At 54.7% G+C, this 17,200-nt stretch overlaps 1 protein-coding gene across 1 annotated transcript in view; it reads right to left on the bottom strand.

The window, feature by feature from the left end:
- The window catches only part of HDAC7 (histone deacetylase 7), a 77,622-nt gene extending 72,804 nt beyond the window's left edge, over positions 1–4,818 (bottom strand). The window contains exon 1 of the mRNA XM_061443351.1: positions 4,469–4,818. Coding sequence (XP_061299335.1) covers positions 4,469–4,487 — 19 coding nt within the window. The 5' untranslated portion in view covers positions 4,488–4,818. The remainder of the gene's footprint in view (positions 1–4,468) is intronic.
- Positions 4,819–17,200: the final 12,382 nt, after the last annotated feature.

Below are 17,200 nucleotides of genomic sequence, written 5' to 3'. Positions count from 1 at the left end.
CCCCAACAGCCACGTCCTCCATACCCCGTGTACTGGCAGGGCTCGGATCTGCCTCCGTGCCAGAAGCAGACTCTGCTGCAGCGTTCATCCCGTGAGTGACAGGGTCTGGGTCTCACCCAAGAAGTGACACAAACCAACCGGGTGCTCTTTCCCAGATTTAAAGCACAGACACAACGAGATGGAGGAAATGGGTTTGCTCCACACTTGAAGCCTCAGGATGCATCCAGCATGAAATCCATCCCTGGAAAGCCTATATTCCCTTCAAAGGCGTGCTCTGTCCCCAAAACCCAGGTGAGCCCTCTCCTCTGCCTGCCTCCAGGTCCTCCATCCACATCCAGCCAGCCCAGGGTCCTGCAGGCTGAGCCCTGACGCTGCACATTGCTCATTCCACCCATGTCCTGTGCTCTGGGCATTCCCAAAGCCAGGCTGGCTGGGAAAACTCCTCTCCCAGCATGAAAGCGAGCACAGAAAGAAAGGAACAAAGAGGCTGGAGCTGTGCTGGGCCTTGGGGTTTGAAAGGGAGCAAACGCTTTTCTTCGTCCCATAGAGCGCCCTGGTGAGAAATGGTTCAAGGATAAAGGATGGGGAGCAGTTACCAGGGAGGAGAAGGCTGGGGTGAGAGAAAGAGAGGCTAAAGCAGACTGAACCCCAGTGTTACCTGCCTGTTGGCCTGCTGGGGACAAGCAGAAGCCACAGACCAGCAGCCCGGGGTTGCAGCAGCACCAGGGAGGACTTGGTGCCCATCTCCATCTCCTCCTATCCCATCCCCATTCCGGGGGTGCAAGCTGCAGCACCTCGGGTCCTGACACACTGGAATGGTTTGGGTTGGAAAGCACCTTAAGCTCATCCAGTTCCGACCCCTGCCGTGGGCATCACCTTCCATTAGAGCTCGGGGTGGGTTTCACAGCCCCACACAAAGCAGAGCACAGTGATGCTGTTCTTCAATGCATTTAAAAGCAACAGCAAGGCTAGATCCAGCTACAGGCTGAAGAAATAACTATTCCAGAGCCACTGATGGCCCCACGATGGGCTTGGAGAGCAAATTTCAAGGATGGAGGGATGTGTGTGGCCATGAGGGTCTTCCTGTGTGGCCACCACACAAAACCTCCTTATTTAGCAGTTTGATGGTGATATTATAACCATCAGGTACAGCCTGAACGCCTGCAGCTCAGGCAAGATGGGAATTGCCTCATCTGCCTGGTTTTGGGGGGGGAAGAAAACCTGTTTCCTGCCATTAGAGCTGCTCCCTGCCTTTATTTGCTTTTAAACTTCCTGATGAATTAACCAAGCCCAATTAATACATATTTAACGTGCATCGTCCTCCTGATGCAAACACAATGTGCGGCTGTGTCTGAGCAGGACAGATACCAAGAGGAGAGTGTCACTGCAACAGGGTCACCGGCATCTCCTATTCCTGTGCACCATGAGGGTGGTCAAACACATCGTGCCACCTCAATCCCAACACACCGCCTGCTCCAGGTGGCTGTTTCCGAGCTCTTTGGCCCAGTTTCCCTTCCACGTGTGGCAGCCCCACGGAGCAACCCCAAGCTCAGCTTCACCAAGGGAATAGAGCCATAAAGCCAGGATGATGAGTACCAAAGTCAGTCCCTCAAGAGCATCAAGTACTCGATGGTACATTGAGTGTGTACAGAGCAGCACTGCCATCCCACTTTCCTTTGCCCAGTCTACCCGCTTGCCTGCTGGTGTGACACTGGGGCTGATGCTGGTGGTGGCAGCAGCAATCCCTGTGCCTTGCCAGACCACCCCAACAAGGAGAAAACGTGATGGCCAAGAGCCAGGACACGGTTTGACTACAAGGAAAAGCCTCTCTGTGTGTTTGCCCTCTGAATACTCTTGTCTGAGCCTCTTGAACAACATCTGGTCCTTCCCAGTGCAGGATTGCAGCCCTGGCCTGGCAGGTGAGAGGGTTGTTGATGCTGTTCCATCCCTTGCTGGAAAATACATGCAACATCCCTGGAAAGTTGATTGCTAATATGGAACTGCTGGCCAATTTCCTCATTGTGCAAGTGCCAAGAGCCCGGAGGAGCTCCTGGAGGCTGCTATGGAGGGGACTATGGGCACAGAGGTGGGGAAGACCTGCAGGGATGGATGTGGCAATAAAGTTCTCCTCTCCTCCTGAAAATCAAGAGGACACCATTATGCTTCTGGAAAGCTCCATTAATTTGAAGGTTCCATCTACATTTCTATTAACACATGCCAGCTCCTGCTGGAAAATTGCCTGTCCCAGGCAGTAGCACAACAGCTTCGGAGGCTGAGGTCTGTTCAGTATCAAGTCTGGAGATGCTCATTTCACCTCCCTCATTCTGCTACTTTAAAGCCCAATTTTATCCAACTCCTTCAACTCAGCCAGTGGGATGGAAGGTGAACGTGACAGCTTCCCTTGTGTCGATAGGCTCTGATCCTCCTGGAGTAATCCTACTCATCGCCATCCCCGAGGACAACTCCGAGTCTGGTTTCAGAGATAGCAGCACGCTGCCCGAAGCTGCTGGGTGTAATAGATGTCCCTGGCTAAGAGCAAATGGCCCAAACACAGCTGTGCTGGGATGGAGGGAAAACACCATCTAGACCAGAAATGTGGCTTTATAGAGGAAAAACTCAAAGATATATCTGTCTACCCTACTCTGCCTTGCCACAGAGCAGACCACACAGGCTCACACCCAGGGTGACTTTGGCACGAGCCACAAGTTCTGCAGGTCTCCGAGAAAACTTCCAGCCACGTTTTGAATGGTTTGGAATTATGGAATGGTTTGGGTTGGAAAGGACCTTAAGATCATCCAGCTCCAACCCCTGCAATGGGCCGGGACACCTCACACTGGAGCAGGGTGCTCCAAGCCCCTGTGTCCAACCTGGCCTTGAACATTGCCAGGGATGGGGCAGCCACAGCTTCCATGGGCACCCTATGCCAGTGTCCCACCACCCTCACAAGGAAGAGCTTCTTTATCTCCAACCTAAGTTGTGAATGCCCCAGATTCTGTGATTCCCTTGAGCATGCAGCCTTTCCCACCTGCTGAAGCACATCTCCTACCACTGTCCCACTGCAGCTTCCCACACCATCACCACGTATCCATCCCCTGTATCCCATCACCACCAGTTTTCCCCCAGTTCCCCTAACTCACATGAATGGAGGGAATGCACTGCAAGCTATTGAGCAACTACAGGATCTGGTACAAGTGAAAGAGGGGATTATTTGGCCTCTGACACCCTTCAGAGCCATGGTCCCTGCTTCTTTGCTCCCTTTGTCACCTGGGCACTGCAAGCAAAGCAAGTTTGGCTGTGGCAAAGAGCGGGGTGATGAGAGCAGTGAGACCATCAGAGATTCCCCACACAGGGAATGCAAACACCTTCAAAGGAAGATTTCCTAAGAGAAGCACATTTCAGCTGCTGGCAAAGGCCTGCCACAAAGAGCAGCGGGGAAGTGCCAGAGCACGGAGCTGGTTTGGTGCGCACCGAATGGAGCAAGTGTCCTGGGAAGCTGCTCTGGAGGAGGAGCTGGCAGGTTTGCAAAGTGCTGTATTTTTGTGGCGTGCAATCCCTTGGGAAGACCTCACAGATTCCTTTGGGATCGGCCTGCTTGCCCATCACAGCTTCCCATGGGAATGGGTTACAGCTTCCTGGGAGGGTGAGACTGGAAACCCGCATTGGGAAGTGCGCGTTCGGCAGCAGCTTCATCACTCACTCATCCCGAATTCCCTTAGCTGACAGACACCACGCTGCTGCCGAGACCTCCTGTACTTTGCCTCCTGCTTTGTTGTGCATGAAACAATCTGAATAGATCCCTTGGGCAAAACCAGACTCCAGATAACACCTTACAACAGCACACACTGCGTCTCTGCCTGCTTCCCGCGGTCCCCAGCACGGACACAGCGGCTACAACCCGCCGATGCCCTCCCTGCTCCGAGCAGAAATCCCCAGCGCTCCAGCACATCTCTCCCGTCTCCATTTAAACTCAGACTGGAAAATTCCTGTCGAAGGCAAGAGAGCAGAAACCCCCCAGGAAGGTCCCCAGCACAGCGAAGCCAGGCACCAGGAGGATGTCTCCCACCCTGTGCCGTTCCAAGCTCCTCCGTTAGTGTCCCCCCATGGCCTGCAGAGCCCCGGAGCTGCAGGAGGATCCCCCTCCCGCAGCCCAGCTCGGATCGCTCCCGATTGCATCATGTTTGTTTTCCTTTGCCTTGGAGCCCAGGATTCCTCCCACCTTGCGGAGATTTTACCCGGTCTCACAAGGAAGGGGAGGCAGCGGGTGACCCAAATCAGGGTGGGGGCAAAACCTTCTCCGATGGGGACAGCATCGGGTGGGGAGAGTTTTAACGCTTACAGCATCCGTCCTTGTGCTACACAAAACCTCCGCCGCCTGAGAGCAGCGGGAGGACGCGGCCGGACGCGAGCACCCGCCGGGAGCGGCCCCGTTTGCGGATGCGGTGATCACGGTTACTAACGGGCTACTCACCCTGGCTTTGTCCTTGCATCCAGAGGAATTAAAGCCCTTGGAGAGGAGGTCTCATTGTTCAAGAGGTGCTTAAAGGGAGGCAGCTGTTTTCTTTATATCTCAAGATTCACTAAAGATCAGGAAGAGAGAGAGAGAAAGCGAGGGGAACGGCGAAAGGGGAGGGACTGAGAGACGGGCCCGGAGGCCGTATAGAATGACAATGGAAGGAAATGCTTTATCAAACCTAGAAAGCCAACCCTGCCCTGGGAACACAGAGGGAGAAAGGGGAAAAAAAGAACCCACTTGCAGAAGGAAAGCGAGTTGAGCTGCCCCGGGTTCCTCCCTTGGCAGAGCCCTCCTCCTCCTCCTCCAGCCCCTTTCCCCAGCACAGGGAAAGCCGTCGGGCTCCAAGGCTTCTTTTTGCATGGAACAGAGAGGGGAAAGCTGCGGTTCTTGTAAAGATACAAATAAATTCAAGACTCCAACGAGCAAACCCCTGCCCGGGAACGGGGATGGGGACGGGAATGTGACGCTCTTCCCCCTCCCCCGGCTCCAGCCTTCCAAGTTTCTATGAGTCAAACGTTTGCAATGTGTTACCGAACTGTTACCAAGCTGGAATGCAGCATCCAGAGGGGTTAGCTCATAAAACTTGTGTTTGTTGGCTGGGGGAAAGTGTCACCGGCAGAGAATTCGCTGCTGCTGCTTCTCCCTTTTGTTTACCCCAACTCCTCATTCCCCAGCCGGGGTTAATGGTTGTGCAATGCTGACACCCTGTGCGGGTGGCATTAACCCAGAGCTCCCTGTCCAAACTGGAAAGGGAAACGGCACCGTTAAGCCAGAGACCAAGGGAAGCAGTCAATCTGATAGAGCAGGTGGGGGGACAGAGGGCCTGGGGGGAATCCACTTGGACAGGGACAGAGCACAGCATCCAATGCGCTGCTCAGACACAGGCTTTGGGATTTAGGGGCCAGGAAAGCAGTTCCGGTCCTTATGTTTGTCCCAGGATAGGAGTTTTCATCCCAAACAACCGCTTGCCAGGCCCAATGTCTAGAGTGTTTTCCAGGAGCATCTGCTCTGGGTTTGCACACATCAAACTTCTCAATGCTTTCCTCAGTTTCACGGTGCCAAGTCACCACCAAAACCAGTGTCTTCGACTGCTCCTACCTGCAAGTCCTGGCCATTGACTAGTGTTATGCATTTTATCCCTTTCCAGCCTAATCAAATCCAGTATTTCCCAGTGTCACTAGACACACAGCTGAATGATGGGTTGAGAGGCTCTTGGGTTTTGATGCACTGAATGGGTTAAGTTCCTTCAATAGCCTACTGCAAGTCATGCTCTCCCAGCTCCCAGTCCCGTGTGAGGAGCTCATCTTCTGCCCATCCTTCAATTCAAGGATTCATCCAGGGAAAAGCTCCGTTTCCAAATGAGAAGTCAGCTGCCATCAGCAAAAAGAGGTCCAGTCTGAGGGTTTCAGTTTGACTTTGTTCAGAAGAGTTAAACCAACTGCAACCCAAGGCGTTGAACTGCTGTAATGCCAGGTAAAGGGTTCAAAAGCACTGAACTCACTGATATCTAATACATCTAATTATCACCAGGGTTTGACACTTAGAGTTATGGCTTCTTGGGACACTCAAGAGAAGGTCTCCAGGGTGATATTTTCTTGTGTTGGTTCCATTCCCACTGCTCTCCCACCCAATCCTTGTGGATCTTGGCCACATCTTGCCCTTCACTCCTTTATTTTCTCCTAGGAGAAGCCACTGGTGGTTGTGCAAAAGGCCAGTGGGGCTCCTGCAAGCTGAGGGATGCAGATGTAGCATCATCCACTAGACCTCAAGGGGAATTATGGCCGTGGCACAATAGGGTTGCAGCTCCGAGCTTTTGAGCATCTTGCTCTTGTGATGGGAGCACAACCCGCACCGGGAAGTGCTCATGAGGAGAAGGGCAAGAAAGAAAGGAGACTGTCCTCCTCCAGTGCTTGCAAGCCTTACTCTTTCCAGGAGGTGGCTCCTTCCACATGGGATTCCCAGCCCCAGACCATTTCCAAGGCTTGTTGCCTTCACCTTTCCGATGCACTTTGCCTCTAGGGGAAGGAGACAGCAATGCCCTTCCTGCCTCACCCTCTGCCACCCCAACCATCCCTTTCCATAACAGTAGTCGGCCTCACCTAGGACTCCTGGCTTCAGGTCTGGCCTCTGTGGGAGGGAAGGAAGATCTCCAGCAGCCAGGAGCATCCTCCCAGGAGCCTTGCAAAGGGATGGACTCCACCCTGCTTTGTGCAGAGAGCACACAAACCCTCCTGAGAGCGGTGGGTTGGAGAACCACAATCGACCCGGCTATTTCCAGCCCAGGCACAAGCTGCCCTTTAGTGCCAACTGGAACCATGTCAATGGAAAAGAGGGAGCAGGGCTGTGTAGGTTCACAGGTAAATGTGAATTCCTGACACTGCAAACAGCTGGAGCCTTCTCAAAGGGAAAAGTTTTGCTGTCACAAGGATGCTGGAGGGGGACCTGCATCAGGGACTGGAGCAACAGAGCAAGGGGTGATGGGTTCAGAGTGGAACAGGGAAAGTTCAGGTTGGAGATAAGGGACAAGAGGGTGCTGGGACATTGGAATGGGCTCAGTGGAGAAGCTGTGGCTGCCCCATCCCTGGCAGTGCTCAAGGGCAGGTTGGATGGGGCTTGGAGCAAGCTGCTCTAGTGGAAGGTGTCCCTGCCCGTGGCAGGGGTTGGAACTGGAGGAGCTTTAAAATCCTTTCCAACACAAATCAGGTGGAAGGGAGCTCACAGAATGATGGAGATGAGGGAGAAAATTGCTTCTTTTCATTCTGAGATGGCAACAGCAGGATAAGCTCTGGCAGGGGCTGGGAGGGAGCCATCAGCCTGCAGAGAGCTGTGGTTGAGGGCTGCTTTCACCCCCAAATGACACATCAGCTCCTGGGGCAGATGTCTCCCAGGTAAAGAAACGTTCTTGGGATTTATCCCTGCTCCCAAAGAATCCAATAGCCTGAAAGGGGGGGGGAAGGACAAATAAAGCCCCTGGGGAAAGATCGGAGGTGAAAGGGGTTGATGCTTAGGAGAGAGTCGGGCAACGAGCCACAAACTGAGTGCCCTCAGACAGGGTCTCTGCTCGTAACTCACCAAACCAGGGCTTTGTGAGTGACAAACTTTTACCTAGTTGGCTGTTTGCATCATCTGCAGGCGAGGTGTAAGGACACAGCACTCACTGCCAAAAGCAGAGCTGGGGAGAGATAAGAGCTCCTGCCCTGTTTAACAAAGAGACCTTTCCATCCCTAAGGAAGTGAGGCAATCCTGTCTCATTAAGACCCACCAAAGCCTCCCAGGAGGAGCAAAGAGGGTGAAAGATTAAAACCTTCGTGTTTCAAAGACAGAGGAGACCGGGCAGGGAAGCTCCTGTCCTGCTGGAGAGCCCTAAAGGTGTTGTGTGCCACTGGAGCACCGCAAGCAGTCATGGTGGTGGCCCTAAGGAGGCTCCTGAAGGGGGTCATGGTGGGAGGTGTGTGTGAAGGGTTTGGGATGGCCACACAAAGGAAGTTCTGTCTCTCTCTGAGGCACCTGAAGGCAAAGGCAAGCTCTGAACGCAGCCCTGCATGGGCACAGGGTGGGCAGTCAAGGAGAGCAGGAGGATACAGAGGCATCCGGGGTAGACTCGCGTGGTGTGCGTGCTTGTATGGGGGGTGTGAGCCCACAGACACCCTCTTCCTGCAAACGGGGGTGATGGGGCCACGCTATAGGGCTATGGGAAGTGGCATCCGATGGACTTCGAGGTGGGAACACAGAGACCTGGGGCCAAAGGGCTTCCATGGTCTGCAGGGAAGCCTGTGCCCAGCTCCTTTGAAGTTCCACACATGCTGAGCCCCAGCGCTCCCATCTGCGCTGGTGTTTCCCAAGAGCGCTTCTTGAAGGCTTTATCATGACAAAAGCCAAACCTCCCATTCCAGTGGGCTCCCGAAATCCCTCGCTATGAGCACAGCTCCCTCAAAGGGAAACGTCCCCACAAGCACTCATCTGCCATCCATCCGGCTGCGTTCAGGGATGCACATGGAAAGGAGGGAGCGGAGACAAGGAGGAATGTAAAGACAGGCATGGAGAGCGCTCATTCCGTGTGGGAATGATGCTCTGGGATACCTGCAGAGGATGCTGTGCAAGCCCTCTGCAAGCTGCACAGCAGGTTGGGTGCTTTGGGAATGAAACAGCTTTGCAGGACCCCGTTTGGCTTCGTTTGTAGGGCCACCTTCCACTGGACCAGGTTGCTCCAAGCCCCATCCAACCTGGCCTTGGGCACTGCCAGGGATGGGGCAAAGTTCTCCTTCAATGCAGCCCTTCCCCTCGCTGCCATTGCCCTGATGCTGGTACAGCAGCCCAGTAAAGTCCCAGTGTCCCCATCAGTGGCCTGGCCGTGCCACGTTGCCCTCAGGGGCTGTGGGAGCAGCTCCAGGGCAGCATTTGCTGGCAGATGCCGTAACATCACAACCATCCTTAGACACTAAACAGGCCTAAACAGGGGCTTAAAGGCTGGAGGAGCAGCAGCGTGCAGGCAGTGATGAGTGAGCAGGGGAAGGAGCTGCAGCTCTCCATAGAAGGCAGGAAAGGAGCAGGTTTACGTCTTCAGGAGGAGAAGAGTTATGTCTGCGGGGCTAAAAGCACTCCAAGCTGCTGAGGACCAGGGAGTGTGAGAAGTGATTCAAGCCCCAGCTGCACTCTGCAGGCTCTTCACATCAGTACGGGCACTGTGCAGGGAATAGATGTGAAGCCCAAGGGGGTTCAGTGGCCCTCCGCAGCACACAGCAGCACCCAATTGCTCCTAACAGAGACACCACTGAGGCTAAAGCCCCTCAGACAAGAGGGGAGCTGCACCCAATCTCTGTCCATGTGGCAGATTATCCAACAGCAAGAATATTTTAGACACCTGATGTGAAAGGGGTAGGGGACACAGGCTGAAAGACCCCCCCCCATCTCTAACCCAGAGCAGACATTCCCACTGGGATGCACTTAACCGAGAGCAACTCCAACAACTGCGCTCCCCATGGAGCATTTCCATCAACCACAAACCCCAGTGAAGAGCAAGGGTCAGGTTAAGCTCGCCCATCCTGGCTCCAAGCTCCTAAGGTGGCACAGCAGCACACATGGTGCCCCTCCACATCACAGCAGCACCCCATCCAAGAGCAGACCTGCTGGAACCATTTCCCACCTGGAGTTTCAGCCAGGAAGCAGGCATTCCAACTCGTTTTCCCCCTCTGGAAACGGCTGTTCCCTTGTGGACAGCACCACAGCAAGGGTGCGAGAAGGAACTTGCCTGGCCCGGCTCCCAGTAAAGCACAGTTCAGAGCCAGCCGAGCCCCATTCAGTAACCATTAACCCCAGCCCTGCTCCATGGGGCCTGTCTGATGCTATATATAGTGATGGGAGCAGGGATGAATTTTGTGCAGCTGTGGAGCACAGCCCCCTCCTTCCCAACAAAACACAGGGAGAAACGCAAGGCGATCCAGCAAAGCAGGAATATCCTGGCTGGGGAATGAGAAGCAGCTGTGAAGGGGAGGGATGAGGCGTTAGAGGGGGAGGCCTGGCTTCCAAATCTGCAGGAAATGGAGGGATATCACAGCTCCTTTTCTACTCCATCACCCCACCAGTGTCCCACTGTGGCCCTTTGAGCTGCAGGAGCAGTTGTAGGAGCAGCTCCAGGCTGGATACAGCAGGAAGACCTACAGAGATGGCTGCTTGCTCTCGTGTTGCCATCAAGGATCTTCTGCTGTGCCCTCGGGACGGATCCCAAGTGCTACAGAGAGATTGAATGTCAAGAGCAGGCAGGCGAGGGAGCTCCAGGGTTGATTCTGGGCATCCCTGGGAATGACAGGCTCAGAACAGTGGAGGTGAACAACCCTGAGCATCCACACCCCATGTGCTAAGGGAGGGAAGGAGAGGACCAGCATGGAAAAATAGAGGTGGAAAAACATGGAAGGGCTTTGCTGGGACATTGTCCTCTTCCTGCACTCCCAGAGCCAGGGCCCTCTTGGCACAGATCAGCAGAAGACGCTGCTGTTCCTCGCTGGGATTCCTTTTGGAGCTGCCAAAGAGGTGCGCACCGGGCGAGATGATGCTGCCTCAGCAGCCGGTGCACAAAACCATCCCTTCGGCCTCTGCATCCGCCTGAAACACAGAGACTGGTTCAAAAGACAGGCTTAGAATCCCATCCAGGGCTGGGAACTGTCAGTGTCAGGCACAGGGACGTTGCCTCTCAGGCCTGGAGCTGTGGATGCATTTAGTTTGGATAGATCTTGCTCTCCAACCTCCAACCAGTGCCGGCATCTTTACAGGGGTAGAACCTGCCTGGCTTTTGCTGGGTGCACGTTTCCTTGGGCTTGTACTGTTTAATATCAAGTTATTAAATCAGAGAGGATCCTTTTCCCCTCTAGACCATCCCTGGGTAGATATTGCCACAGTCAACTGCATCTCACTGCAAAACAGCTTCCCCTGGGCACATCCTTGCTCCTGTCCTTACCATCAATGCACACATAAATCCCTTAGCTGGGGGCATGACAAGGGGGCATCCCTCCTCGATGGACTTAGAGGAGGTCAGAGGTGGAAAGAGCATCACAGGGGTGGAAAAAACTTCCCTTTCCAAAGGAGCATGACTTAGTGCTCTGCAGACCTGCTAGCGTGCTGCTGGCATGGAGGAGTCTCGTTGCTGCTCACTCGTCTCTTGCTCTTCATCCCTCTTTCCCCCTGGCTCTAACGGCAGCTCTGGCACCTGAGCTGCTGCTCTGGTGGTTGCAGATGGGGCTTCAGTTTAACGTTTCTCCTATGACAAAGCTCAGGGAGGGGAATGCAAGTGCTCGGCTCACCCCCTATCTCAGATACAGATGTCAGTGTATCAGCTGGCCGGATAAACCCAGACGCACGTGTTTACATGCAAAGTATCATAGAATCATGGAATGGTTTGGGTTGGAGAGGACCTGAAGATCATCCAGTTCCAACCCCCTGCAATGGGCAGGGATGCTTCACCCTAGGCTATGATACCCAAACCCCATCCAACCTGGCCTTGAGCATTGCCAAGGCTGGGGCAGCCACAGCTTCTCCATTCAACCCATTCCAGCGCCTCAGCACCCTCACAGGGAAGAGCTTCCTCCTTATCTCCAACCCGAACTCCCCCTGCTTCAGTTTGCCCCCATCACCCCTTGTCCCATCCCCAAGCCCCTCATGGAGCAGGTGGTGTCTGGGGGATGCTCCTGGGCCCATAACCGTGTTCCCCAGCCCTTGCTGCCCTGTTTGCCACGAGAGCCCCAGGGTGAAGCAGCCGGCCCCAGCGCTGCTCTCATGCAGGCAGCATCCCTAGAGCAGGCAGGGCTGGCTTCCGTGGAGCTGTGGTTTCAGCAGCTGCCGGCCCCAGGTGCGACCGCACAGGGCTGGTGCGGGGAGGAGGAGACAAGGGGGGGGAGCCGAGATCAAGGAGCTCATCTGCAAAGGAAGGGGCTCCCACCCGAAGCGCTGCCCGCGGGGGAGGTTTGTGGCTGAGGCAGCTCAGCCCTCCCGGCTTCATCTCCACCTGATGCTCGTGTTCCGCACCTGGGGCCGCTGCGCTGCTCCCTCCCCGCCATGGAGAGGTCCCTTCTCCTTCTGCTTGTCAGTGAAGGCAGGTGAAGGTGTGGGGTGAGCGTGGGGACCGGTATCTCTCTGTAGAACATCCCGGGATGGCCACGTTGATGATGATGAAAGAAATCATCATCTCCTTCCAACCTGGGGAAAGGGTGCTGCGGTCCAGCTGGAGCTCATAGAATGGGTTGGGTTGGAAAGGTCCTTAAAGCTCCTCCAGTTCCAACCCCATGCCATGGGTAGGGACCCCTTCCACTGGAGCAGGGTGCTCCGAGCCCCTGTGTCCAACCTGGCCTTGAACACTGCCAGGGATGGGGCAGCCACAGCTTCTCAGGGCACCCTATGCCAGCGCCTCAGCACCCTCACAGGGAAGAGCTTCTGCCTTATCTCCAACCTGAACATCCCTTGTTTAAGGCTGTGCCTCCTGCCCACATCTCCAGGCAGGACCCCAGTGTCCTGCTTCGAGTCTCCTTAGAGCCTCAAATCCAGATGAGTTTCCTGAAGAGGAAAGGGTGAGCAGAACACTCAAGCAGTCACCCAAGCAAAGGGTGTTCCGTGCTCTTCGATCTGCTCACTCCATCCTTCTTAACGTGCTCACGCTGAGCAGTTCATGGGAAAACAACCCAGAGAAGCTAACCCAGGCATAAAGAGCTGCCAGGAATTCCTTCAAATTACCCCCTTCACACTCAGCTTTGCCCTTGGCTTCATTGTGCCAGTTTTAAGACAAGTGCTGCATCCCCTCAGAGCCCGATGTGCCAGCGAATGATGCTTCTCAAGCTTTCTCCTACCAGCAACCAAACCACTGTGCCAAGGCCATCATAAATCCCTGCTCTAAAAATGCCTCATTCCTATTGTGCAGCTGGGAGCAGGGAACTCTTCTGAGCATCTTCATCACCCACAGGGGAAGCTTCGTGCCCGGAGGGTCGTTGGCTGGTTTCGTAGTGGGACGTTTCTCAAGCCCTCAAGTCCTGTACCATGTACTTACAGGGGCAGTTAAGGCTTCTCTCTCTGTTGTGCCTGCTTCAGAAGTGGGTTTTTTTCCAGCTTCCTCTGAGTCCTGAGGGCATCCCCATGAGCACAGGCACCCATTGGGATGGATGAATATAGGTCAAAACCTGGGTGGTAACAGGAACGTGGATGCAACAGAAGGAAAGAGAAGGAGAGAAAGGGAAGGCTTTGGGGAGAGGTCCCCATGAGGTCCTGATGGACCCGATGCTCCCTGAGGAGCCCCCATTCTGGTCATGCACAGGTTGAAATCGGACCCTTCCCAGCTCATGTTTGTGCTATTCACTTCTTCAGGGCTCATTTCCCACCAGCATCATCCCCTTCATCCATCCCCAGCCAGCCAGGCCCTTGGAGAGCAGGGACAGGGCCACAGACCTTGAGAAACTGGGGCTCTATTGGAAAGCCTTGGCGACCTTTTCCCAGCCCCACTTTGCAGCAGCCTGGGGGGGGGGGTTAACCCCTCTGTTTTGCTGCTTCCATCCCAAGCCCGTGTGGGAGAGGGAAACCAAGGAGGGGAGAGCAGCTGATGGAGTGTGCAAATCCCTGCTGAGGAGAAGAGGTTTGATTTAGTGGGGCCAGAGGTACTAAAGAGCTTGGACAGGAATTTGCACTCAACTTTGACACACAAGACATTTCCCTTTGTGGCCAAGACAAACAAAGGAAGGAAGTGTCTGGGACTTTTAAAGCGACCCAGTGGAGACAGGTAAGGGCAGATAAGGGCTGAAGGAAGAGTGGGCTGGGGAAGGGAAGCATCCACTTTGAAAGGCTTGCTGGGGTCCTTGGTATTCTGCTGCTTGCAATGGGAGAAACAGGCAAAACATCACTGAAGTGCTGAGTACAGGGTTTCTGTTCACCCTTTCTGTTCTCTTTTTCCATGTACTTTGCAAAGTGTCCAGTGCTTATCCCATGAGGAAAGACTGCAGCATTCCGATGCTGACCACCATCAGGCCCTGGCAAATCTCCTGTCAAAGGATGCTGGGCTCAAGTGCCCCGGTGGTGTCTGTCCCGTCCCTCTAGGATCCTGGGATTTCTCAGCTTGGTAGAAAAGAGCATTTGCCCCTTTCCAGCATCCTCGGATAAAAGGCAAAGCTGGAGCTGTTCCTGGCCTGCAAAAGGGAGGAAAACACTGAGATGGAGGGATCTAAAGAGAATGAACATGGTTAATCCAGCTTCATTAATGCTATTGCCTGTCCCCATACCACTTGTACAGGGAACAGAGGGGATGCCTGACTCCAAGAGCATCCTCTTGGCTGCTATGGGAAGGCAGGCATCTCGCCAGGCTAGGGGCAAACCATGAGTTCTCTTCCCAACTTAACATCAGTGATTCCTCATTCCAGACTGCTGGAAGACTGTCCCTGACTCACAATGTAGGGGTCAACCTTGCCCACATGGGGTTAAGTTTCCTCTCAGGGTTTCGGGATCTCTCGGCTTTACCTGCGTGGTGACTCCACAGGTCCCCCCATGAACCCCTCCATGCACATTCTGATCTTTGACCTCAGCTCTTTCCATTCTCCACATTGGTTTTAACCCTTTTCCTCCCTCAGGATGCAACCAGCAGTAGCACAGGAGATGCTGCTGATGCTTCCCTCGACAGAGCTGCAAAACACAGCACGGATGAAGGAGGTATCTTGCCAAGATCCAAGAGGCAGAGGAGCAGGAAGGTCCTCGCAGCATTCCCATGCCACAGAGCCACAGATCCTGCTCCTTGCTCTGGTCCTATCGGGGTGGTTTGCATTCAAACGCCTGTCCAGGGCCTGGTCTCCTTGGCCAGGGCTGCCCAAGGTCCTCTGCTGCACACGTCCAGCCCGAGGGCATGAAAACAAAGCTGCTGCTTTCGGGGTTATTTATAAAGCAAGCTGCACAAATAAACCTTTCCTCCCCAGAGCAGTCAAGGTTAGGAATCCACAGTTCCCCTTTCCTATGGGGACCTCGTTTGTGACTCATTCCCAAGAGCTGGAAGCCATGAGCCTTTCCAAGCGAGAGGAATGGCTTGACAGAGGCAGCTGATGGCTCCCTGTGAGGACTGAGCCCGCTCCAGCCGTGTTTGTTACCCCTGAGCAAAGACCTGCACAGAAACCCCATCCGTGATGCAAGGAAAAGGCTTCTCCAGCCGCAGACAACTGGCTGGAGCAGCTTCTGGAAGCTGTGGACCAGCTCCTGCCCCAGCTCTCACGGGGCTGGGGGGATGAAGCTCATACAATCACAGCATCATCGACTATAGAGAGGACCTTTAAGCTCATCCAGCCCAACCGTTCCAAGGCCACCACTAACCCATGGCACTGAGGGCCTCGTCTCCACCGTGTGTGAACACTTCCAGGGATGGTGACTCCACCATCTCTGTGCCTGAGATGCCTGAGCACCAATAACGACCTTGGGGCACAAGGTCTTTGAATAGCAGGGCGTTATCCTCTCTTCTTCCTTTCATCAGCTGGGTACCACTGGACACAGCGATTGGATGCTCTGCCATGTCATCAGCTCAGCCGGCCCCGGGATGAGGGGGTTTCATGCTCCGTGCCCCTTGAATCCTAATTTTGCCCTCTGCTGACTCTAATCCCTGCATTTATCTTCCCTGCAAGCGTGGTGTGACTTCTGGCTCTGCTCTTCGCTGGCGCTCGCAGCTGCATTGCAGGCGGATCTGCCTGACATTAGGAAACGCTTCTCCTTTGCTTCGCCAGGAATCCTCCTTTTGCTGTTCCTGTGCCCTGATATTCCCAGGATTCCCTTCCACGAACCGCTCTGCCCAGGAGCCTCCTGCAGCTTCTGCTGGTTTTGCCCACGACGCTCTCATCCCTCTTGATCTTTCTTTGGAAGACGCGGTGATGCTGTGCGAGCCCTGACGTGTGCCACAGCCTGGCACCGAGCAAGCTGGGCTCTGCAGCGGCCACTGAAGAAGCTGCAGTTGGGGTTTTGCAGGGATTTGCTGCAATCCAACCGTTGTTCACAAACACAACTCGATTTTCCAGCGCTCCCAAGCTCTGGGATTCTCCACGCCTGAAACAGGTTTCCTGTATGATGACTCGTCTCCTTGCTGCTGATCCTTGAGGAATGCTCACAAAACACTGCACAGGCGTAGAAAACCTTTAGCTCTCTCTTGTCCTAAGATGTGAGGGCTCTTTGGGGGTGCTCACCCTTGGCAGCAGGGGGTTCAGAGCTCACTTTAGGGATGCTCATCCTTGGCAGCAGTGGGTTCAGAGCTCTCTTTGGGGATGCTCACCCTTGGCAGCAGTGGGTTCAGAGCTCTCTTTGGGGATGCTCACCCTTGGCAGCAGTGGGTTCAGAGCTCACTTTAGGGATGCTCACCCTTGGCAGCACTGGGTTCAGAGCTCACTTTAGGGATGCTCACCCTTGGCAGCAGGGGGTTCAGAGCTCTCTTTGGGGATGCTCACCCTTGGCAGCAGTGGGGTCAGAGCTCTCTTTGGGGATGCTCGCCCTTGGCAGCAGTGGGTTCAGAGCTCACTTTAGGGATGCTCATCCTTGGCAGCAGTGGGTTCAGAGCTCACTTTGGGGGTGCTCACCCTTGGCAGCAGTGGGTTCAAAGCTCTCTTTGGGGATGCTCATCCTTGGCAGCAGTGGGTTCAAAGCTCTCTTTGGGGATGCTCATCCTTGGCAGCAGTGGGTTCAGAGCTCTCTTTAGGGATGCTCACCCTTGGCAGCAGTGGGTTCACAGCTCACTCTGGGGATGCTCGCCCTTGGCAGCAGTGGGTTCAGAGCTCTCTTTAGGGATGCTCACCCTTGGAAGCAGTGGGTTCAGAGCTCTCTTTGGGGATGCTCACCCTTGGCAGCAGTGGGTTCAGAGCTCTCTTTGGGGATGCTCACCCTTGGCAGCAGTGGGTTCAGAGCTCTCTTTGGGGATGCTCGCCCTTGGCAGCAGTGGGTTCAGAGCTCTCTTTAGGGATGCTCACCCTTGGCAGCAGTGGGTTCAGAGCTCTCTTTGGGGATGCTCACCCTTGGCAGCAGTGGGTTCAGAGCTCTCTTTGGGGATGCTCACCCTTGGCAGCAGTGGGTTCAGAGCTCTCTTTGGGGATGCTCATCCTTGGCAGCAGTGGGTTCAGAGCTCACTTTGGGGATGCTCATCCTTGGCAGCAGGGGGTTCAGAGCTCTCTTTGGGGATCCTCACCCTTGGCAGCAGTGGGTTCAGAG

This window comes from Pezoporus flaviventris, unplaced genomic scaffold (assembly GCF_033815535.1).
Source record: "Pezoporus flaviventris isolate CSIRO_AGI_PZ_B2104156 unplaced genomic scaffold, CSIRO_AGI_Pfla_v1 ptg000350l, whole genome shotgun sequence".
NCBI classification, from domain to species: domain Eukaryota; kingdom Metazoa; phylum Chordata; class Aves; order Psittaciformes; family Psittacidae; genus Pezoporus; species Pezoporus flaviventris.
The sequence above is the reverse complement of the archived record's forward strand: the minus strand, read 5'-3'. Positions and strand labels throughout refer to the sequence as shown.